This window comes from Juglans microcarpa x Juglans regia, chromosome 7D, assembly GCF_004785595.1.
Source record: "Juglans microcarpa x Juglans regia isolate MS1-56 chromosome 7D, Jm3101_v1.0, whole genome shotgun sequence".
Lineage (NCBI taxonomy): Eukaryota > Viridiplantae > Streptophyta > Magnoliopsida > Fagales > Juglandaceae > Juglans > Juglans microcarpa x Juglans regia.
The window spans coordinates 20,009,542-20,034,466 of NC_054606.1; the positions used below are offsets into that span (position 1 = coordinate 20,009,542).

At 36.1% G+C, this 24,925-nt stretch overlaps 2 protein-coding genes across 2 annotated transcripts; both read right to left on the bottom strand.

Moving 5' to 3' along the window:
• Positions 1-272: 272 nt before the first annotated feature.
• On the bottom strand, positions 273-3,116 carry LOC121240109. Its single transcript, XM_041137587.1, has 4 exons — positions 2,730-3,116; positions 1,871-2,082; positions 1,506-1,773; positions 273-660 (listed from the first exon to the last, which is right to left on the bottom strand). The coding sequence occupies exons 1-4, from the start codon at positions 3,111-3,113 to the stop codon at positions 352-354; spliced, it is 1,173 nt and encodes a 390-aa protein (XP_040993521.1). The 5' UTR covers positions 3,114-3,116; the 3' UTR covers positions 273-351.
• Positions 3,117-6,363: 3,247 nt separating this feature from the next.
• On the bottom strand, positions 6,364-11,246 carry LOC121239473. Its single transcript, XM_041136720.1, has 5 exons — positions 11,001-11,246; positions 8,993-9,246; positions 7,648-7,859; positions 7,276-7,537; positions 6,364-6,780 (listed from the first exon to the last, which is right to left on the bottom strand). Exons 2-5 carry the CDS (start codon positions 9,242-9,244, stop codon positions 6,490-6,492), a joined length of 1,017 nt encoding a protein of 338 aa, XP_040992654.1. The 5' UTR covers positions 9,245-9,246; positions 11,001-11,246; the 3' UTR covers positions 6,364-6,489.
• Positions 11,247-24,925: the final 13,679 nt, after the last annotated feature.

Consider the following 24,925-nt stretch of genomic DNA (forward strand, 5'->3'; position numbering starts at 1 on the left):
TTTTATTTTTTAATTTTTTAGTATTATAGATATCCTTGATCAGAATGGTCTAAAAAATGTGCTACAAAATAATAAGAAAAAAAAAAGAGCTAAAATAATCTCCATATTATATTTCTCCTAATCCATCGTCTTGTAAATGTTGACGGATATTGTACATGACGACGGATTTTTCTTCGCTTAATAAACTTGATTATTCGCGAGATTTGCATAGTTTAAAATTAATTACGATTATTATCACATTGGTCATGGCCTTAAATTTGCTCTATAAGAAGTGCAAAACTGAAATTTACTACATAAATAAAATTGGCCACAATACACATGATGTAGGAGCACAACCTACAAAACCATGACCTATATGATAGAGGGTTCTTCTCCAAGTAAAAGTTCCCTGAACATGGCCTCGCACAAACCAGCCTCATGAATCATTAGATGACCACCATCGGAAACTTCATGATACCTTATCCAAGGAAGTTTCTTCGCCACGTATCGTTGCAGTTCATACGGCACAAGCTTATCTGCATGGCCTTGCCAGAGGTGGACAGAGGCCTCTTTATTAGGGAATGGATTTTGGAGCTCCATCGGGTCGAATTCCCAGTTTCCAAAATGCACTATGACGTCTCGATGGAGGGATTCATACACACCTTGCTGTCGCACCTTGTGCTGCAAAATAGAAACCATGCCCTTGTCATAACTATAGTAGTCTCGGTAATAAGTCTGTCTCAAGACACGAGACAGGCTGAATTTGATTTAGAGAAATGCTTTGGGTTCGAATTCGGGACCAAAAAGTGCTCCGAATGAATTTTTTTTATTTATTTAATGATTAAAGAAATGTTTTTTCCTGTAATATAAATAACGCGCAGGAAATCAAAATCTTTAGTAACGTGGAGGTGCGGACCACAGAGCTAGTTATCGTGTTTTTTTTTTTTGTTTTCGGTTTTGCTTTTATAGGCAGGTCTAGGTTATGTTGTTTTGTTTGTATAGGTTTGTTTTTAGATGATTTTTTATAGGTTGGTTTTAGTACTTTTGTTGGTTTGGTTTTCTTTTGTTTTGGTTGGATACAAGGGATGGTATTAATGTTTTTTTTTTTTTTGGTAAATCTTGAGTGTGGGTTTTGTTATTATGGTATTCATCTGCTATAAGTAAGGGCTGTTAATAAAATTGAGACGGGATCATTATTAGACATGTGACTTCTAACTTTTCTATATAAAAAAAGTATTTTTTAATTATATTGTGAATTTTTTTATTTTTTTAAAAATGTTTATGATGATTAAAAAAATACATAAAAAAAATAAGAAGAAAAATAAAAAAATAAAATATACTTTTCGAGACAATTATTCCAAACATTTTTTCGGGACGTGTAGTGCTACTCTTAGATTTATAAAAAGATTTATCATATCTACATCGTGAAATGAGCGCTATCCACCCAGTTTGCAAATATAATTTTTTGTAACCATAAGTACACCTTTACATTTGAAAAATAGACTAGCAAGGAAGGGAAGTTGTACCTCATCAGGCATTGGTACTTTGGACATTTTCTGTATAGTTTCCAAGTCGCGTTTGTTAAAAAGAATAGGGTGCCTTTGCAAGATAGAAGAGTAGGGAAACCATTTCTGGGTCAGCCACCAGTAGACAAGTCCAGGGGCGAAGTGTGCTATGCGCAGTTTCATTTGGTCTCTCTTTAGTTGCTTCTTGTAGTTCTCACTGACCAGTTTGGGAGGAAAAGAGGGCCACCAGAAGTTGATGACTGGAACCACAAGAGTCACACCAGCTAGCCTGCAAATTCAATACAACTTCAAAACAAAACAGAAAAACAAATGAAAATAGAAACCTTTCGATCATTAAAGAGATGAGGAGAGAGGGGAATGGATGCCTGTGGGGTATGTATTTGAGGCAAGCCCAAACTGGGTAAGTTCCAATAGACATTCCAATGAGATAGAAGGTGGAGCCAAGATCCAATCTGTCGGCCAGTTCTTGAATATCAAGTGCTTCACTCTTCACCGAGCGCTTTGGGTTGGGATCGCTTTCACCGTATCCAGCTCTGTCAAACGATAGTATATACACATCCAGCTCCTCCATCCTTTTCTGCACCGCTCAAAACCAATTTATACGGGTCCATTTCTCCGTACCTTGAAAGCTATTTAATTTATAATGGCAACATCTTTTGTCTCATTATATCTATGTTTATTGAGTTCCCAAAACTTTCATTCATGCTATTTTTAGATTGATTGAATTAAATTCTCTATAAATATAATGAGTTGAGATAGTGGAGCGAGTTCTGTAGAGTCCACTTAAGATAAGTTTATATGTGCTTGAATATTAAGATGAGTTTATATGTATTTGAAAAAAGTTGAAAAAAGTTATGGGTCCCACGTGTAAAGAAATTTTCAATTGAGATGAGTTTTGTGATTTGAAAGTTAAGCGTTTGAATATTAGAAAAAGTCTAAATCTAAACCGAACTTAAGTGCAATCAAGAATCAAACAAACCCTCAGTTTTGCAATTTTTAAAATAACTGTGTACCTACAAAGAGTACCTGAATTAGAGGAGAGGATATTTTTCCTTTTAGATGATATTAAAGAAAGTAGTTTTGTTTTTAGAAAACTTTCACAAATCGTTAGATAGAAATTTTCTGAGTTATACATTTTTCAAAGAAAAAATTTAAACCAAAACAGAACCTTCGAGAGACTAGCAGAAGGGTTGGCTTGTGGGGAGATGAGTAGTCCATACATACCTGAGAGAGAGGCAAATATATATCTTTGGAGCTGTCAAAGCCATGAACAACGATGACTTTGTACTTGGCATTTTGCTTAGGAACACCCCTCTCTCTGTAGGCCAAATGCCTTCCATCACTCAGCCTAATTCTTGGTGAAGTAATAGGAGGACCATTTGGTGTTCCACATATCTTGGGAGGTGGAGGCTTTGTGCTTTTATATGCATATATCACAACACCCACTAGAAACAACGATGCTGCCGTTGTAAGCATCTCTCTGCAAACAGAAAAAGAGATTCTAAAGGATAAAATGATCTCAGATAGATCTGTGAATCTATGAAGAGCCAACCATGGACAGAAACAGAGTAGTTTATCTTTATGACAGATAGTGGTTGCGGCTGTCATAGATGTGGGTTTGTGTTTATATACACATACATAAAAGTAGGGTTTGTTGTTTTCGAACAGTAACATCCTTGACTTTCAGTTAATTGCCATCTGAACACCTAACATTCTTACATGCACTTAACAACAACATAATAATAAAATGGGGATAAAATCTTCTTCTTCTGCATGATATGATTTCATTTCTGGGATGTAGAATTTCTTACCTTTTACAACGATTTCAAGAAAATTCAATTGTACCATTGACTATTTTTTTATTTTTTTAAGATCGTTACATGTATTTTGTCAAATTATAAAGTCGAGATAGACTTGTGATCAACTTTTGTTGGTATCCTGTGTTGCATGTGAAGTAGTACTTCATGAATTTTGGGTGTTGAATATTTGGTATTGAAAGTAGAAGAACTGAAACTCCTTGTAGCTGAGCAGTGACCATATGATTTGTTGGTGACAAGTAGATACAACAAGAACTTTCTTTGCATTAATTACATTTGAAACTCCTTGCATTCCTACCCAACTTAGGAAAAAAAAAGACATAAAAATAGAATAGGCATGAATTATCCATTGTTGTGATTTCAGCAAGGGCGCAATTAATATATAATTCTTGATTTCTGGAAAAAGTTTAATCTTTTTGAGAAGAGAAAAAATTTATATTTGGTGTTACATTAAAACTAGGTGTATAGTTTTTAATATTTTTCTAAAAATAAGATTGTTTTAAATGTTTGGATAGTTAAAGGGAGTTATTTAAAGTTTTTAGGGACAAAAATAATTTTTGAAATATACTAAAAATAAAGTTTTTATCTTTTAAGAAAATTTGGGGCCTCTTAATTAATCCTCCCTGCTTAAATACTTCCCAAGATAAAAATGAGATCTACTAGTTATCAGAGTTTTTGCCCGGTTTGGTAGTTAGTAACTTGTACAACACACTTTCAACTTGAGAAATGAAGCATTCTTGGATGCATATTATAAGGTCAAGGTTCAACACCTTGCAAATAATCTTTTGGGGCTACACTCTTAGTGAAAACTTAGCGATTTAACTAATGTCGGTTTGGTAGATGTATATTAATGCCAACTATGTAAGTCCCAAAAGGTTTGTTTGCACTTAGGTTTTGGAATTGTATATGTCTCGTTTGGTTTTACAGATAGTATCAACGCATCTCATTTAATTTCCTATCAATATTTAAAAATATTCAAACACAAATATTTTTTAATTTTTAATTTTTAATTTTTTCATTTAATCATTACAACTTTCTCAAATTTACAAACAAAATAAAAAAATAATTGATCTTTTTCAAATTACAAAATAAAAATTATATTAAAAAATTATATTATAACTTAATATTTTTTATTCAACTTTTTCTTTCTTATTTCTCAAAATCTAATAAATACTTAAATTAAAATTTCTTATTACTATTCATAGATCAACTTATTATTATTTACAAAATTCTAATTCAATCTCATTCTCCTCTCAACCATCCCCTAAATCTCAATTGTTTTCATTATTTCATTGTACATCTGTCAGACTGTCCTTTCCACGTGGCTCATAACTGATATAGCCCTTTACACACAGAAAGGCGTGTGTCAAGGACTAAAATAAATAAAAAGAATATTATAGAGGGGACGTCCCCGTCAAGTGTACAATAAATAATTTAATTTTTTTAAATTTTAAAATAATAATAATAATATTCTAATAATATTTTATCATCTCAACTCAACTCAATTCAACTCATTTCAATATTCAAACGCAACCTTATTCTTATGATTTAAAGTTACTATTATAATTTTTTATTTTATTAATTTTTTACATATTTAAAAATATTAAAAAATACATATAAAAAAAATGATAATATAACTAATAGACCAACGTGAGCGGTGGCTGTAGAGCCACCCTTTGAAGTATTCTCGTATATTTGTTTTTCAAATATCATTTAAACATAATACATTTTAAATTTTAAATTTTCAACTTTTTTTTTAATTGTTATAAGTTTTTCAAACTTTTATACAAAACACAAAATACAATACATTTTTTTGAAATTTCAAAACAAAAATAATTTAAAAAAATTATATTCAAATGATTTTTTAACTTTATAATATTTTTATGCAACTTTTTTTTTTCTTATTTTTCAAAATCCAATAAAATATCTTAACTCAAATAATTTTACTACTATTTATAAATTATTTTACTACCATTCATATATATTTTGAAAGAGTGGTGCTCCTCTGCTGCGAGTAACATTGCTCCAAGTGACCGCTAAGCCAAATTAGCCTTTTTATTTTTTTCAATTTTTTTCTTCATATTTTTTTATTATTTTAAAATATTTTTAAAAATATAAAAAAATATCAATACACTAAAAGTTAATTCCTTAATCATTAAGTAAAAAAAAAAAGAATTAAATAAAAAATTAAAATAAAGGAGGTGTCAAAATGAGGTGTTAAATTTAGGTGTCAAAATAACATTTTCCATTTTAAAATATTCTAAAAGAAATTATAGTTGTAGTTGTGAGTGTGCAAGCGCTATGCAATCACTTCAAAAGAAGTGAATAAATATGAGACCCATATGAAAAAAATTAATTTTTTAATAATAGATTTCATTCTTTTTTAAAACGATTGAATGACACTTATGCACTTTATGACTATATGTAGTATTACTCATATTCTAAACATCCAGACGATCCTATCTCTCTCCAACTCTCTAGATCTAGATTTTGGCCAGAAATTTTAGGAGTAGCTGTGTTTGGATGTTGAACTGAATTGAGTTGAATTGAACTGAACTGAGATGATAAAATATTGTTAGAATATTATTTTTGAATATTATTATTATTTTATGATTTGAAAAAATTAAATTATTTATTATATTTTATATTAAAATTTGAAAAAATTATAACAGTAAGTTGAGATAATTTTAATTACCAAACGAAACATCCGCAGTTTAGAATGCCTCACTTGAGTTTATCAAATTCGGGTAACAACTTGAATGGACTTTTTTTCGGGTTTGGTGATCCAGATGTGCAATTCCTGAATTGTGTTTGACCTTACAATAGGGTCAGAGCGAGAATAACCATCAGGAACTGCCACTGTTTGGAATAGAAACTTATCTCAACTCATCTCATAATTATAATTTTTTTTAATTTTTACACAAAATATAATAAACAATTCAATTTTTTCAAATCTCAAAACAATAATAATATTAAAAAATAATATTTTAACAATATTTTATTCAACTCATTTAAAATCATTTCAATTCATCTCAACTGGATAAACAAAGATGCTTTATTTTCTTCTGATTATTAACATGACTCCATAAGAAGAAAATTTCTCCATTTACATTACACCATAGCAGGATTAAAGCAAGATCTAAGTGCAGAACATCAAAGGTTTCACTTCATCCAAGCAAAAGTGATCTTATAACGGCCTCACATATATCGCTCCTGAAGAAAATTAGATGCCCTCCTTCAGGAACCTCGTGATAATGAATCCATGGAAGCTTCTCTGAAAGATAACTGTTAATCTGAAAGGGAATGACCCTGTCTCCTTTGGCTTGCCAAATGTGAACGGAGACCTCGTTTTCAGGGAATGAATTCGTTATGTCAGTAGGATCAAATTCCCATTTGCTGTAGCCAGCTATTATGTCTCGGTGCAACGATTCATACTCACCTTGCTGCGTTATCTTTTCCTGATGCAGAATCATGATGGATATTAAACTGCTGAAGCATTTTGCTTTTTTACTCCTTCCTCCTCATCCCTTACCCCCAGAAGAAAACTTGAAAGCCTTTGGACAGGTAACTACTCTTTAAATAGTAACAGATGAACACTGATATATGGATACTTCCATAGTATATATTTTGGTGTCTTCTATGAGTTGTTAAGATAAAACTGCAAATTTGATGAGAAAAATACAGTTTTGCAGTTTGTGACAAAACTTTAACAATTGCTAAATTCAAGATCGGAAATATTTTCTAATAGAATATATTGACCCAAGAAAAGCAAACAACCAAAGAATGTAGACTACTTCCCAGCTTCTGGGTTTAATGCATTAGATTTTTAATGTCACACAAGTGCATCAACACACAAGGAAATTTGAAAGTATAAACCATGTCCGATGTGACATCTTTATCAAAAGATATTGATGTGGTGCGGTAAACAAAAAGTGCATTGGGCATGTGATTACCTGGTCATCGCTTGGGGCTTCTGACAACCTCTTCAAGATCTCAATATCGTGGTCGTTGAACATTGCTGCACCCTCCGTGCTCAACGTAGGGAACCATTTCTGAGTCATCCACCAATGGAATAACCACGGAGTGTAGTGTGCAATTCGAAATGTCCATTGGTACGATGGACGCAAGCTCCCAAATGCCTCTCTTGAAAGATTGGCAGGTACAGATGGCCACCAGTAGTGCACAAAAGGAGAAAGCAGGGAAGCTCCCAACAACCTGCAATAATGTCTCAGTAACACATAGGAAGCAACAAATCAGAACATAATAATAATAATAATAAAGAACATGGTAGTTGGAATTTGAAGAAGCAAGGTTCAGGGCAAGGCCTGTGTGGTATGTATTTCAGGCAACTCCAAACAGGGTAGCCTCCCATTGAGGCTCCAATTACATAAAATTTTGATCCAATCTGCAGCTGATCAGCTAGTTCTTGAATATCAAATGCTTCACTCTTCACTGAGCGTGAAGGATATGGATCACTGTCTCCATAACCCGCTCTGTCGAAGAAAAGGAAATATATCTTTAGCTCCTTTATAAGTTCCTGAAAAGTCAAAACATACCAACAAATTTACAATATTCACAGCCCATCAAGTAGAACAGTGAAAAATGTATTCCAGTTCGATCAGGGTAGGAAAAAAAATTGTAAAAATATAATGATAGAATTAAAGATGCGAAGTTTTAAGGAAAAAAAAAGGATATAATTGTCCTCCAAGTTTCCTCCAAACCACCTACAAAAATGACAAGCGTCCCTTGAGCATGTGACATGCACATGATGTTTTAAAATTTAAGTTAAAAAATTGTCATGTGTCCCTTTATTAAAATAACATTTGCTTCTCACATGCTCAAGGAACACAACAAATTTTTAAATGGGTTGAAGGAAACTTCCTCCAACCCGCTTTGGAGGAAAACTCTGTCAAAACAAAAAAATAGAGATCCAAAGTATAAACATCCAAGTAAATCCATTAACCAATGCAGCTTTAAAACTGAGGTAGTAGAAGATAAAATGGCAGCTTGATTTTGATCATTTTTATTTCCAGCATTAGCTATGAGTCATACAAACTCAGCGTTGCATATGAAGTCTACATAGCATTCTAGATAATCATCAAGACATGTGCAATTGTTTATGCTTGGTGCAGTGGTAGAAGTCTTGAGCAGTCCCGTGCAAACAGCATGGGTCTATTTATTTAGAGCAGCCACTTCAAGTAAAAATGCTGAACCTCAGAGCCATATCTAGATCTCCTCAAGGATCATAATTTGACAGCAATGACACTAGCGACTAAAATAATTAATTTTGTTTGCATCTGAACATACTTTACTGAAATACATCTTAAGTGTGCATGCATTAATGCTACATGAGCTACAATCGTGGAATGGGTAAATCGGAGTTCACCAAGAGATTAAAGGATAAATATATATAATATAACATGAAACGGGACAGTGATTAAAAATAAATTTATTTTCATTTCCATTCTTAGCCCTATCAAGTGTCTTGATTGTAGTTAAATAAAATAAAAACAACCAGCTCAGATAGCAATTCTTTTTCTCCCCTCACATTTACCAAAAATCAGATATTAATGCTAAATTTTGCACAGTCCTTCAAGCAGGAAAATCAACCACAACTTTGGACTATAAAATAAGTGTTGCATCAATTAAAGAAGTAGAATTATCACATACTTGCGGAACAGGTAGATCCAGATCTTTTGAGCTGTTGTAGACATGAATGAAAATGATCTTGTACTTTGCCTCTTCTTTTTGAACTCCAGACTCCCTGTAGGCCAAATGCCTTCCATCACTGAGTTTCACTCTAGCTGAAGTGACAGGAGGACCATCTGGTGATCCACATATTTTTGGAGGTGGAGGCTTCAGTGCCTGATAAGCCCACCCCAGAAGACCCACGGCTAATGCTAGTGCAACTGGTGCAAACATTGCTGGGAGATCTCACTACCATGTCAGTGACTAGATAAAAGAACCAATCATGAAGAGCAAACAAATTCTCAAACTATAGGAGTTCTAGAGTTGATGAAGATATAATATTTCCGTGAAATACAAACGAAACATATCAATAGTAACAGTCAAATTCTCCTTATAGTTCAAGAGGCTTCAGCTGTTGTGCATTCTATAAGGACCTTTATTTTGGGTATTAGAAATCATTGCTCCTGTTTCACAAGGTTAACATCCAAAATGATTCATTTCTAGAAAGCAGCTTGGGCAACAATTATTATTTTCTCTTCTACATGATTAACAAATTGGCTACTTGCAAAAATAAGAATACCAATGGAAAAAGGAAGATTGGGTTTAGGAGGGAGTTTGAAACCACATCTGTCAGATTACCACATACCTTGCCAAGTTAATAAGAAAATTTAGCTGTTAAATGAATCCCAGCCATATATTTCAATGCTTTCAACAGCCAGATTTTTTGTTTACCTAACGTCTTTGTCAAAACAAGACACCTTTAAAATATAGAAACCTCATAGAGGAAATGAAAAACAAACTAAAATTACAAAGCCATAGACTGGTGCACTCCTTTGATGTTGTGATACCAACTACTAATACAAATAACTCATTTTTATTTTTAATCAGGTGCTTAAATGTTTGGCTTCAAGGGTGAGATGCCTTCTTTATTTAAGGAAGAAGAGACAGAGAATGTTCGTAATACAATTCTGGAAAATTGGGAGTAGCAAGATAATGGTAACAACAGCTTGGAGTACCAAGATGCAACAATTGAATACCTTGGATTGATTCTCCGCATTGGGAGAATATTAAAGAGGTCCTCGTAAAATAAAGGAAATATGAGGTGGGCTTATGAGGATTGTGTGGTGAGGATACCATCCATACCAAAGGGTTAAAACCAATATAGAGGCAGAGAAAGTAAGTATGATGCTGGATAAAATAATTTCAGATAAACTATCTTTTCCAAAACCTTTTTTTTGGGGGATTAATTTCAGAGAAAGTAAGATGGCTTGCCAACCCCAATTAGCTGATTTGTAGATAATTCTTAGATTGGGTTGAGTTTACAAATTATGGAGTGTTCAAACTTAGTAACCTCACTTGACTGTCGTCTGGCAGTTATGAACACTCAATTCTACTCAATCAACCAAATATTTTTAAAACTTTAACCCTATTACAAATTCTCAGCTATACTGTCCTCCATGCAAGTTTGTGCCAGATATTGTGCAGCCTCTCAATTGAAGCAGACAAATCGGCAATTCTATTTGTACTGGAGAATTTAAGTTGCCATAGGTATGGCGACGGGATAAATTTATGTCAGATCTGCTAAAGATTAGAGGAGATCAATTTCTTGACAAAATAAGAACAGTACGTCTTACAATTTCATAGCTACAGAAGAAATCCAAGGAAATAGATCAGATCAGCTCCAAGAATATTTATGAATCTAAAACCCAACATAATCTCGTTAAACAAGCTTTAAAGTTCACAGTTATTTAAGATTCTTTAGAATTGAAATTGGTACCTCCAAACTAGGATTAACATTTCTAAAAAACAGTGTTAAGTGTAACTAACTAGGCAGCTATGAATTGCCATAAAAACTGAGAACATAGAGGACTGAATTTGCACTCTATCAAATCCAAATGAGTGATATTTCAGCTAATGAAAAGAAACCCAAGAGCAACATCTGCAATTCAAACAAAATAAGATCGAAAGTTGAAAGTCTTGAGAAACCCACCTGAATGAATTTGGACTCGGCGTTGTTCTTGCTACTTTGAGGTCTGGCCTGTGCAGCTGAGACTTAGCTGCTTGCGCTAGCTGCCATTCAAGTAGCTAGCACAATCACACTTTCGAAAGGACAACTGAAGAAGGCCCATTGGAGGATGCTAGCCGTACACGTACACAACCCAGAAAGTGCCGAAAGGATTTTGTACCCCGCAATTATCTGTTCTCTTCTGCCTACGAAAACGCGCACACTACAAATTTCGATCAAGTCTTCGTAGAAAAGAGAATTCCATTTAAAAAGAATAATAATAAGTGTAAAAAAATAAGTGAGATTCATTTTCATTCACATTTTACAAAAATTCTGCACAAAACTCATCTATTTATACGTTGTCCTTGACATTACTCATAAATAGCAATGCACCAATGCAGTGAGGCTCTCGAGCTTTTTAATTTTCAAGGCTCCAACGGCGTCACGAGGGAATTAAACGGAATGAGTATGAAGGAGCACCACTGGGTAGTCAACAATTTTTAGTTCGGATGCAGTGCGTTAGATTTTACGTTTATAAATAATTTAGTGAGTTCGAGTCTGTTCACATATTTTATAAAAACTATATATACATATCAATAATTATATTTATAATAATTCAAGCAACATATTTAGTATTTAGAACATAATTTCCTCAAGTTTTTAAAATATTAAAAATATTCTCATTATAAATATAGAGCAATATATAAAATACGACTCAAATCAAACTTTATAAGAGTTGCACCATTTAATAATCGATCATAATTTTGTATTTTCAAATTGTTTATTTAATAAACAAATTGAGCTAAGGAAATCTTCTCTTGGTCATCACTTTGGTGAAACAGGAGAATGATTTTAACTCATTACTCCCATTGAGTAAAGAGAAATAGTCCCACTGTGTGTGGTGTTTTCCTCCTGTGATGGAGAATCTGAGTGAGGAATGAGAGCAGTTGAGTCTAAGTGAGGAGGAGAGAGTAGAAATAGAGGTACAATTGGAGGATTTGGAGGATCTGAAAACCTGTGGGAAGAGGAGTTTGGTTGTTAGAATTTTTGCTGATAGGCGTATTAGAAAGGAGGTGCTTCGTTCCACCATGCTAAAGGTGTAAGGCCCAGTGGGTTGTGAAGCCGGTCCGTGCTTGAGGGCCTAGCCCTTTCATTTTCGGTGGGCGAACGACGTCGTTTGGAGGGGTAAGCTTTTCTTTTTCCCTCCCCCGATTTCTTTTCCTTCTCTTTCTAGTTACTCTGTTTAGTTCTTTCTTTTCTTTCTCCGCAACTCTCTCCGTCCCACGTTTCTTTCCTTTTTCCTTTCAGTTTCAACTTCATTTCTTGTTGTTGGCATTAATTTGAGTTTCCGAATCCCATGCCCTAGACCTCCTCACGTGGATTTCTGTTGCTGCGTTGCTTCTGGTTTCCCGAGTGTTGCCGTCTGCTACACTCTGTTTTTCCTCCATTTTGCATTTTGGTTTCCGTCTGCAACTCACGGGCATCAATTCGCATCACCTCCATTTTCGACTGGTAAGGGTTTCTTTCTCATCCAAGCTTCGGTTTCTCCTTCTGTAACCGTGCGATTTCTGCTTCTTAGTTTTGGGTTTGGTTTATCTTCATTTTGTTGCAGTATCTGTTTTGGCTGTGAGATTGAGTAGCTTTTTGTGAGTTTTTCTGGTTGTTGCGTGGTGAGTATTTGGGGTTGGTGTTTTGTCCTAGGTTTGGATTATTTGAAGTTTCATTGTAGTGGAATTGTTGGACTGGTGGTTGAGAAAATATTTGGAAGTATTAGTTTATACTTTATGTTATGGAGTTGGGAATGGAAAGAAGTGTGCTTTGTGTAGTGTAAACTGGTTAAGTTGGCAAAATCTGCGTACTTCGCTCAAGCGGACTGTCGAGCGCGACTCGAGCGAACAGCCAAATGAACATTGGCTTGAGCGAAGTGTCGAGCGAGACTCCAGCGAACCTCTCTGACTTGCATTCGCTCGAGCAGAGTGTCGAGCGATACTCGAGCGAATCTCTCTGACTTGCATTCGCTCGAGCGGAGTGTCGAGTGAGACTCGAGCGAACCTCTCTGACTTGCCTTCGCTCGAGTGGTCTGTCGAGCGAACTTGGCTCGAGCCAACTGTCGAGCCAACTTTCAGCAAACACTTTTTCAGTTCCAAATCAGTCTCCACTTATAACCAGCATACTGAGTTTGGTATAGAATATTTTGGGTCGAAATGTGGGCTGTCCGGATTGTTATTTGGCTAGTTAAGTGTGATTAAACTCGTTGAATTATGGTTTAGAGTTTGAGTCTTGAGTTGTTTAAGACCAATTGTGTATTGTTGGACTTTAATATTTAGTTTATATTATCTTATGAATAGGTGGCGAGACGGATAGAGATCGTATTCAAGTCATAGATAATACGTTGCAGGAGTCAGGTAAGTGGAGTTCCTATGCTAAGTTTTATACAAGTTAATAAGACTGAGGCTGATTTTATGAAAAACTTGCATATTTTGTGTTATGTTGGGAACTTGTGAAAATAAAGATCAATCTCGGTCACTCATATGCATTATTCATGAAATCTGTGTGAAAAAGGAAAAATATGTTTTGGCATGCATTGTGTAGACATGAGCTAAATTCTGTCATGTGGTTTCTGAAATCTGGAAAAAAGAGCGATATTGAGGATATGAAAAGTTGTGTATTTATTTAGAAAGATGTTCTGGCTTTTGTGTTCAGCGTGTGTAACTGTCTGATTCTATTTTGGTACTCTGTATTATTTTGTTATAACATCTGAAAACCTTTGGCATGGTGTACTGGTTTTCGTATCTGACTCTGTCTCTGCTTTGCTCTGCTCTGCTCTGTTATGCTCTGCTCTGTTTGGGTTGGTACCAACTTCTCTGTCTCTGAGTGCACCCACATTGAAAACAAAGTGGTTTTATTGTGGTCTTTCCTGTGTGCACACTCGGGACTCCGAGAAGAATAAAGGAAAGATTTCACCTCTGTCTCTGCCTGGTTTGGCCACCGGGGTTAGCACAACCCTACCACGGGGGTGAAACATGGTCTCTGCTCTGTTTGATGCTCTGTTTTGATTTGACGATGATACTCAGTTTATGTTATGTCAAAGTACCATGGGTTTTACTTGTTTTAAAACCATCGCTCTGTTATTTTGAAAATATGTTCTGTTCTGCATGATAACTCTGGAAAAAAAATATATTTTGTTTTGCATACTCTCCTTGATAAATGCTCATGTTTGCACGCTAGCATATGATTTCTGCTTACTGAGTTGTTGATGACTCACCCCCTATCATATAATATTTTTCAGATGATGTGGTGAGTCCAAATGAGGACCTGGATTAGAATGCTGGTTGTGTCTAAGCTGAGGAGATGTTGGTAGAAGAAGGACTTCTGGTGTTCTTAGTTTTAATATCTTTGAGTGTTATTTATGTCTCGAGTTTAGTAAGATTTATGAAATATTTAGTTGGTTTGTTATGATTATCGGGAAGTTATGGACCCCTTTGATTTATTATTATTGCATTAAAGATTGTGTGGAGTTTGTAATGAGATTATTGAGAAGATTTGAGATTGATTTCATTTATGAAGTTTTTTGGAGTTTATTCTTTGGATGTGTTGGGAGGTATGTTTATGAGTGACAAGTAGAAATTCTCCAAGCCACCCGGGTTTGGGGCGTTACAAAAGGTGTGGCTAGTTGATAAGAAAGTGAATTTTAAGTTGTTTTGAGATAACATGTATGCCATAGTTTTTGCAATTGGTAAGGACTGTGATCGAGGGAAGACCTTGGCTTTTTTATAACGATTTATTTGTAATGAAGCCATTTGATGTAACTCTACAACTTGATTAGATAGATTTTTATTTTGAGATGTTCTAGATTCAACTACACAATTTGCCTATGGCTTGCATGACTAGGAGGGTTGGTGAGAAGATATAGAATTCCATTGGTTGGGTGGTGGATGTTGATGTCCCAGAAGATGATGTGGGGTGGGGAGGTTATCTTCAAGTTCAAGTGGATGTTGATGTGAGGAAACCAATTGCGCGTGGAAAACTATCATATTAAACTCGAGAAGCAAGTGGGTGCCGATTAAGTATGAAAAATTGCCCAAGATTTGCTTCAAGTGTGGGAGAATTGTTCATGGTGTGACAGATTATGAAGGTGGGACTGGTAGAAACATAAGGGGTATGGATAGGAATAGACAATTTGGACAGTGGTTAAGGGCAAATAGTGGAGGTTGGAGATCAGGTGGGGGGTAGTCCACACTTAAGGGTGGGCCTCAATCAAATTCATGGATGAATGACAATCACATAGAACATGGTTTTCGGTCGTCATGCTCAACGACGGATCAGGCAGGTGCAGTGGTGGGTGAGAACAGTGAAGGGGTGGGAGAGAGTCGAGAAGCTAGTAGATTCTCTAAGATGGTTAGAGAAAATCTCGCTATTTCAAATGAGGATGGAGTTGTGGTAGGAAAAAAAGGAGCTATTGTGAAAGCAGGTACGATGAGTCAATCTATTAATGTTCAGAGGTTTGAAGGGGAGAATGTGGATAAGGTGGAATAGGCAATTGATAAGAGTGTAGTATGGAAGGGAGAGGTAAAGGGGGATAAGGGTTCTGTCATTATGGGCCCTGGGCCTATTGGGTCTTAAGCTAGTATGGGTGGTATAGAAGGGTAGACGAGGCCTGTGATAAGTGATTTAGCAGGATAATATCAATTTTCAAATGAAAAACTAGATTTTTCTTTGGAAGTTGACACGGCTGTAGGAGAACAACGACATGGGACTAGTGGGAAGGCGCGATGGAAAGGAAGGGGCTCATCAACAAGGTCATGAAGGCCAGTTGGGACATAAAGGTCAGTTCTCTGTTATGTCTTTTGAAAGGAAGAGGACTGGGTTGGTGTTACTTGATGAAGGGGTAGTAATTAATGAAGGGGGAAAACAAAACTTAAGGCCGAATTCAGCAGTAATGGAGTGGATGCGGGATCGGTAAAGGCTGTTAGTCAGCCCCGCCGAGGATTATGATTTTGTTAAGTTCGAACTGCCGGGGGCTTGGGAACCCTCCGGATAGTTCATGATCTTTACCAAATAGTAAAGCAAAAGTCTCACAAAATAATATTTTTTATGGAAACACTAATTGCAAAACATAGGCTTGAAGTTGTTGAAAGGAAATTGGGTTTTTATGGGTGCTTTATGGTGGACCCAATTGGGAGAAGTGGTGGATTAGCAATTCTGTGGAAGCAGGAAACCGATTTCCAGATTTCTAATTTTTCTTTAAGGCATATAAGTGGGTGGATTATAAAGCATGATCAGTCAAAACGATAGTTATTAACTGGATTCTATGGCCATCCAGATGTCAGTAAAAAGTATTTATCATGGGAATTATTGTCACAAATTAATCTTGGTGATGCCCCTTGGTGTGTGATGGGTGACTTTAATGAGGTTATGTTTCAATCAGAGAAGGTGAGGGGCAGATCTTGGCCTAAGCACCAAATGAGGGGTTTTAGGTCTGCTGTGGAGGGGAATTTTCTGTTTGATCTGGAATGTAGGGGTGATTCTTATACTTGGAGCAATAGATATGTTGATGATATTTCACTAAGGAGAGATTGGATAGAGTCATGGCTAACATACAATGGAAGGTTATCGTATTCAAATATGGTGGTTGAATGTTTGGTTGCTCAAAACTTAGATCACAATCCTGTGTTGATGTCAATTCTAAATGTAGGTAAAAGAGGGGCAGGGTTAGGAGGGCTTTTAAATTTGAAGCTTGTTAGACTAAAGAGGAAGAATGTGGTAAAATCATTGAGGATGTATGGAAGAATGAGCAAATACACTCCATGGAAAACCTGCAATCAACACTATCTTATTGCATTAGAGAATTATCAGAATGAAGTAAGACAAGATGTACTGGGGGGGATAAAGTTATAGAGCAAAAGACAGAAGAATTAAAAAGATTGCAAAGTGATGAAGGGCCACATAATGTCAGTTTGATTAAAAGCTTACAAAAGGAATCAGGTCTTTTGTTAGAACAAGAGGATATAAGGTAGAGACAGAGGGCTAAGATTAATTGGTACCAGTTGGGAGATAGGAATACAAAGTTTTTCATTTGTGTGCAACTTAGAGAAGGAGGAGGAATCAGATCAAGAAGGTGAGGGATTCTCAATCTGTTTTAAAGATAAATTAGCAGGATATTCAGAGGGCCTTTGAAGAGCACTATAGGGATGTGTATTGTTCTACTTGCCCTTCTTAAGAGGCCATTGAGAGCTGTTTGAATTATGTAAAGCCTAGAGCTACTTAGAGAATGAATGAACAGCTGGAGAGAGTCTTTACTAAAGAGGAAGTGGAAAAAGCTTTAAGTCAGATCGGGCCATTAAAGGCTCTTGGACCAGATGGTTTTGGACCTTGTTTTTATCAAGAATTCTGGCATGTTATGGGAGATAAAGTTGATAAGTGTGATTTTGATGTGATTTTATTACTCTTTTATTTATGAAAAGTGTCAGTTTTCGTTCAATTTTATTTTATATTTTCTTGGATTTGAAGGAATGAGAAGATTTTTGTGCAAAAGGAGAGTATTTTGGTACAAAAGAAGAGACTAAAAGATCCAGACCAAAGAGAGGCAATGAGATCTAAAGAGAACCGATGAGATCTGGGCGAGGAGCCATGTACCGCGGGAATCAAAGAGAATAATCGTTCCTCTTGGGAGGCAAGGAGACCCAATGGCAATCAAAATATACGAGAAGACTTGGCGACCAGTCTAATCGATCAAAGACCAACATCGTGGGTGACACCAGCAAAGGCGAGTGGCTTTACTGCTTAGTAGGTTGGCGAGATGAGTCTTCTATCTCAGCCAAGAACCTTACATCTTGGCGATTAGGCTAAGAGATCAGTTATACTCAGCACACACAACATCGACCCGATGGGATCTTCCTAAGTTCAGTAATCAATCTACTGATTACCAAATCCTCCCGATTTCTGCAAATCAAGCCGAATATCACTGAATCTTCCATTTTTGATAAATCCGTTATTCTAGGGATATTTTCCTTCTATGCTAACTTTTACCTTTAGAAACTATTTTCTAGATTTTTAGGATAGATTGTAGCAGGATTTATCTTGTTTCTAGATTTGAATTTTTATATCTATTTAATCTCGGCTTGTGGGATGAATATGAGGTCGATTTTTTTAGTGTTTTAGTTTTAGAGAGTCAATTAGTCTGAGTTTTAAAGTCTTTATTCCAGAGTTTTTTTTTGAATGAGGAGGATCTGAAGGCAGAGGCAAGAGCCGCATGCTTCATCAATCGACTCTAACGAAGAACACTATTTCTATTCTTTTTAATTCCATTATGAACTAATTTTATTTTCTAGAGTTTTGATGTAGCCTAATGTTGAACGCACAATTTATATTCTAGGTTATTTGATTTTCGATATTTCCATGATTGAGTGTTTATTCCTTGTTCTTAATGCTTGCAATTTTCGAACTAACTATTACTCGATTTATTGGATTGCAATGAGTCCAAGAGGTGATTTGTGATTAAAGTTATAGGATTAAATTCCATTAGTTGAGCAAAAGTAGAGATACTTTACTGCAACTAGTGTGATTTTCAAGAAAAATCTAAAAAACTTAATAAGTCTTCAATTAGTTAAATTCATATAGAGATATTGAGTTATTAATTGGAGATATTTTTGGTATTGTTCGAGAGAAAATATTGAATAGTTAAGAAATTTTTTTATCATCAACTTGGGATAATTGGGATTCCATAACAACGAAGAATAATGTGGGATTTGCTAGGTGAAGTCAAACGCTCTAGATCTACTCTCATTATTTTTAAAATCTTAATTTTAATGTTCTTTTCTTTAGTTTAATTTAGATAAATCATTCTTCAAATTTCAGTTTTCCAAATAGTAATTGATTTAGTCAATTTCAATACTCAATAGCATAATTATTCCATATGGGTTCGATAACCGTTTTCTTTAAAATACTTTACTACTTGTTACGATTCTGTGCACTTGCTAATTATATTTTCATGCAAATATATTTTTGGCACCATTGCAAGGATTAATTATTTGTCATTGATATTAATACCAGCTAGATTGTTACTAATTTGGATTTTATTTTATTTATTTTTAAAATTTATTTAAATAAACCTCATTTTTGCTATTTTCTTTCAAGGAATCAAAAGTGCACGCTCCAATCTAAACTATTAGAACATCTATTCTTCAATCCCAAAATTGAAAGAACCTTTTGTCGGATAATTAAAGAAAAAAAGATAGAGGTCGTTGACTCTAAATTTAATATGGCTGACCATGAGTACAGGGCGTTAAGAGATTATGCTATTACCACATTGGCAACGCTGATGGCAATTCTATCACAAAAACTAAGTAAGATGAACGTTAATGCTAGTCAAACTAATGTTATCTGTAATCATTGCATAGTAAATCATTCAAGTGTAGATTGCCAAGTGGGGAATCCTTTCGCTCAACCGAGTTATGAACAAGCTCATTATGTGGCCGATTTCTAATATAAAAACAATACTATTCGAACACGTTCAATCTTGATTGGAGAAATCACCCTAACTTTTCATGAAGCAATAATCAAGCGCTTGCTAGACCACCACAGTAGTTTCCTCAATAGTTTCTACAGCAAGAAAAGAACCTGGCACTTGAGGATGTGTTCATGCAGTTGCAAAAGACTAATATCGCGATGCAAAGGACTGATATGGTGATCCAAAACAACTCGGCATCCATCCACAATCTTGAGGCGCAAATCAATCAGCTCTCCAACATGCTTACCAAGAGGATAACATCGACTTTACCGAGCAACATTGTGATCAATCCGAAGGAGCATGTCAAAGCAATAACATTGCGAAGTGGGCAGACATATGACCAGCCTCAAACAGTAAGTGCCAAGCGAGATGCAGAAGTTGAAAATGTGGAGACTGAGAAGAAAGGAATCGAGGACGAGGTGAAAGAAACCGATGGGGAGGTGATCGACCAGCAAGCTGAGAAGACTAAGGAGAATAAAGAGGCTTCAAAATCCAAGGAGTTTATATTTGAAACTTATTCTCCTTTAATTTATGATCCACCAATTAATTTTCCACAAAGATTAAGAAAAAATAAGGATATATTATCAAACATGTGGAAGTTGGAGGAGCATGAAACAGTAAATATCGAGCAAGATGCAGAAGCTGCCGAGAACGTGGAGTCCGAGGTGAAAGAAACCGAGCATGATGCGACCGACTAGCAAGCTGAGATGGTAATATTAACCGAGGAGAGCAATGCCATTGTACACAAGAAGTTGTCGCCTAAGTTGAAAAATCCAGGGAGTTTCACGATCCCTTACACTATAAGAAATTTCTATTTTGATAAAATTTTATGCGACTTAGGGGCAAATATTAATCTAATGCCTCCCTCTATTTTCAGGAAGCCATGTCATCAAGAAGCAAAGTCGACAACCATCACTTTACCGGTGGCAGACAGATCTATTCAGCACTCGAGAGGAATCATTGAGGATGCACCAGTGAAAGTTGATAAGTTCATCTTTCTGCCCGACTTCATTGTACTTGACATGGAGGAGGACTAGGAGATCCCTTTGATACTAGGCCAACCTTTCATGGTGACGGGAAGAGCCTTAAGTGATGTCCAACAAAGGAAACTTATTTTGAGGATCGACGAGGAGCAGGTCACATTTGATTCTTGTTTTCAAATAACCAACCGAGAAGTGTTCATGGTCGACGAGACTTATGGATTTGAATTTCAAATGCCACCACTGGAGGAACCATCCAAATCTAACTTCAAACCGCTCCCATCAAATATAAGGAATGAAAAGGCCGATGAGATCTCTAAGGAGTACATAGCTGCACGGTTAAGAAAAATATTCAATTGGAAGACCAAAAAAAAAAAAAATCAGGGGAACATCTCTTACCTTCTTTCATTTCCTTCTTTCGTTTTTCTTCCTCTTTTCCATTGAGGACAATGTGAAAATGAAATTTGGGAGAGTGGATAATCTTTTATTTGTTATAAAAAATTAATAAAATAAAATAAAATAATAATAAGTAGTAATAATAATAATAATAATAATAATAATAATAATAATAATAATAATAATAATAATGACAAGAAAAACATTATGATTTGATAAATAAAAAGTCTATGAGAAGAATATGATTGAAATTGATTATAATTTTTAGGAAAAATTCTCATTGTTTAAGTCTAGTTATTAATTCTTTACTTGATCTTGCTTAATTTGATATTTTCTATATTCACTGAATGCTTATCATGATCATTAACTGTTTTGAGTACCTAGAGAAATTTTATGTGAATTTTGTGAATTTGTATGGTCTCAACTTACTCTAGAACTTGTTTGATTACACTCGAGGTGAAATCTTAGACAGAATATTACTGGGAAAATGATTAAGGCATTCTTTGGACTGATTGGGCCTTTCAAGCTTACCTGTTTATTATCTTTATCCCTAGTCACTCCTTTAAGCTTTATTGAATTATATTTTAGCCTTATAAATTTTTTTTTTGTAAACCTCATATTCCCTACCCGATTTGAGCTTAAACACTGATTTCCTTACGTTTCAAGAGAACTAAGTTTACACAAAATTACCGACTCACAGGAGCATGAAAGGTGAGAGAGATAGTAGGTCTATAAGTAAAGTTTATTATAGCCAGATTATCAAAATCATAAGTTTGAGGGTGTAAGTAAAAAAAAAAACCGTCTTAAATGTGGTCGACAAGAAAAGGCCAACGAGAGTCATAAGTCTGGGTGTAAAAAGTAAACACGTATACTATGTGGCCGAAGAGAGACATCCACAAAGGTGGGTGAAAAGGAATAATCGATGAAAAAAAAATTTCCCGACCTGCCAAATACAGGGGTAAAGAGAGAGATACTTGAAAGCACAATAAAGAGAGGTATGTTAAGAGATTCACAAAAATTTAAAAGAGATATTTGTGTTAGAAGTGAAAATGCTTTTTTTGTTCTGTTGGTGAGTTCAAACTTAAGTTCTCTTACTTTGTTTGAATCCTACATTCTCTTTGTAGCCCTCATCCTAGCCTTACATTACATATTTAATAAAGACTTATTGATCCTTGATGATAGTTTATGTTCTACATTAGTGAAGAGTGATTTGAAAAGCAAGCCTATGGAGTGCTTGGAGATCCATTACCTATTTGCTTGTTTGCATACCACTATCCAGGGAGCTAATGGTGAAGTGAGAATGAGATGTGTGCATGAATGTGTGGATGGATAATGTGGTAGATTTGAGTTTTGAATTAACTCTTCTTGGACTTGGTTGATTGTGAATGATTTCTTTGAATTATAGACTTTAAACAATCATTGAGGCAATAAATTTTATGAATCAAATCAATACTTAAGTTTGGGGGGTATTTGATAAGTGTGATTTTGATATGATTTTATTACTCTTTTATTTATGAAAAGTGTAAGTTTTCGTTCAATTTTATTATTTTATTTTATATTTTCTTTATTTTCTCAGATTTGAAGGAATGAGAAGATTTTAGTGCAGAAGGAGAGCATTTTGGTACAAAAGAAGAGACTAAAAGATCTAGACCGAAGAGAGGCAATGAGATCTAAAGAGAACCGATGAGATCTGGGCGAGGAGCCATGTACCGCGGGAATAAAAGAGAATAATTGTTCCTCTCGGTAGGCAAGGATACCCAATGACAATCAGAATATGCGAGAAGACTTGGCGACCAGTCTAATCGATCAAAGACCAACATCGTGGGTGACAACCAGCAAAGGCAAGCAGCTTTACCGCTCAGTAGGTTGGTGAGAGGAGTCTTCTATCTCGGTCAAGAACCTTACATCTTGGCGATTAGGAGAGGAGATCAGTTATATTCAGCACACACAACATCTACTCGGTGAGATTTTCTCGAGTTCCGTAATCAATCTACTGACTACCAAATCCTCCTGATTTCTGCAAATCAAGCCGAATATCACTAAATCTTCTATTTTTGATAATTCCGTTATTCTGGGGATATTTTCACTCTGTTAACTTTTATCTTTAGAAACTATTTTTCAGATTTTTAGGCTAGATTGTAGCAGCATTTATCTTGTTTCCAGATTTGAATTTTTACATCTATTTAATCCCAGCTTGTGGGATGAATATGAGTCATTTTTTTAGAGTTTTAGTTTTATTGAGTCAATTAGTCTGAGTTTTAGAGTCTTTAGTCCAGAGTTTCTTTGAAGGAGGAGGATCTGGAAGGCAGAGGCGAGAGCCGTATGCTTCATCTTATGAACTAATTTTGTAACTGTAAGAAAGGGGCACCCATAGTGGGCACCCCTTCACCTTCTCTTGGTGGTTATGAAGTGGTTCTTAAACCACTTCATGAGACTTGATAACTGGCCATTAAGGGCCAGCCGGGGGTTACACTTAGAGGGGCTATTTACATAGCCCCTCTCCCCTTTGGAGAACACTTGTATCAAAAACATGAAATCTCTCTTTCAAATGATTCTCTCTAGTTTCGGCATTTAGGCTGTGGAATATGTGGGTGTTGCTATGGTATTACCACGTAGCACACTCCATCATCGATATGGGAGATTGTGAATGAACAACGACGATGACGAAGAATCTGTGGAACAACCGCACTAGATCCTAGATTTTTACGATGAGGTAATATCGCTTCCGCTGTGTACTTTAATATAGTATTTCTAACATTGGTATCAGAGCACATTGGTTGTTCTCGATCTATTTTTGTCGTGCTCGTAGCGATTTCTTTTACAGAATATTTTTTTTTCTCTGTCATGTGAATTTTTTTTATGCACGATGATTTGTAACCTTTGTTGCCGACGAGTTGATCGTTACGATGGAAGTCTCGCTGCATAGGCAGTGATTGCCACCCACGCAAAGCTAAGCGCAGAGCCTTGCACGCCCAAAGTGGTGCTGCGCAACCAGCAGTGTTACGCGACAAGCAGTACCGTAGCAGGTTCTGCGTCACAAGCAGCATCGTGGGTACAACCTACTTGCAGCGTTCACCGCGTTGGTGCAATGATGCCACAGTACAGCGCTTGTAAAACGACTGAAAGTCAATTTCAGCCATGGAGGATCACAGCCCATCGGCACAGTGCGACAAGCAGTGCAGGTGCAATGGTGCACCCTCTGCTGCGCTGAGCTGCGACACCAGGAAGATGAAAACCCCTGGCCGTGCGCAGAGCTAAGTTCCATTGCATGCAATGCCGCACACGAGGTCGGAACTGCTTACTGCGTTGAGCACTAGGAGGTGCTCCTGGCCTGTGCAGTTTCGCTGCTGCCTGTAGAGCATTTTGTTTTGCACCAGGCTGGTACTGAAGAGCTTCCGTGAAGCAGCTTACTCGGTGCAGCGCCGTGGTGCATGTCGGAGCAGAAAGATCTGTTGTGCGATCGGTGCGCCAATGCAGGTGCAGCGGCTCTGCTGTGCACAGAGTCAAGCACCAGGCTAGTGCAGCACGATTTGCTAGCCAGAGGTGCACGACGCATCTTGGTGGTGCGGCACGGTGCTGCCAACCTGCACTGTGTACAGCGCGCACCAGGTGCTGCACGCACCAGTGAACTGAGTGACATTGGCAGGGTGGGGCGACGCTACCAGGAGGTTCGAAGTAGCCATTAATGGGTGCACGATGAGGATGGCGTCGGTTACAATTTTTATTTTTTTCCGTTACATGCACTGTAGGCTGTAACCGTTGAGGAAGATGATGAATAGTAACCGTAGGTTACATTTGAGGAACCAGATGAATTGTTCTTCTATACGGACTTGGGCTATGGGCCTGTTTCATTTTTTGTTTTGGGTTGTAGACAGTAAAACAAATGGGTTGTTTATTATTAAATCAAGTTTTTCGGCCCGGCCCATGTATCTTTTTCCAACAAAACAAAAAAAAAAACTTTTTTAGTTTGGGCCATTTTTTTAAATACTCCGGCCCGTATCACATCACGTTAAGGGTGCTTGTAG

Coding starts and splice junctions, on each gene's coding strand:
- LOC121240109 (XM_041137587.1), bottom strand. CDS start 3,113: ATGACAGCCGCAACCACTATCTGTCATAAAGATAAACTACTCTGTTTC. Junction 1,774..1,870: donor CTCAAATACATACCCCACAG/GCATCCATTCCC, acceptor TTGAATTTGCAG/GCTAGCTGGTGTGACTCTTG. Junction 661..1,505: donor AAGTACCAATGCCTGATGAG/GTACAACTTCCC, acceptor TCTATTTTGCAG/CACAAGGTGCGACAGCAAGG.
- LOC121239473 (XM_041136720.1), bottom strand. CDS start 9,244: ATGTTTGCACCAGTTGCACTAGCATTAGCCGTGGGTCTTCTGGGGTGG. Junction 7,860..8,992: donor TGGATCTACCTGTTCCGCAA/GTATGTGATAAT, acceptor TTGACTTTTCAG/GAACTTATAAAGGAGCTAAA. Junction 7,538..7,647: donor CTGAAATACATACCACACAG/GCCTTGCCCTGA, acceptor ACATTATTGCAG/GTTGTTGGGAGCTTCCCTGC.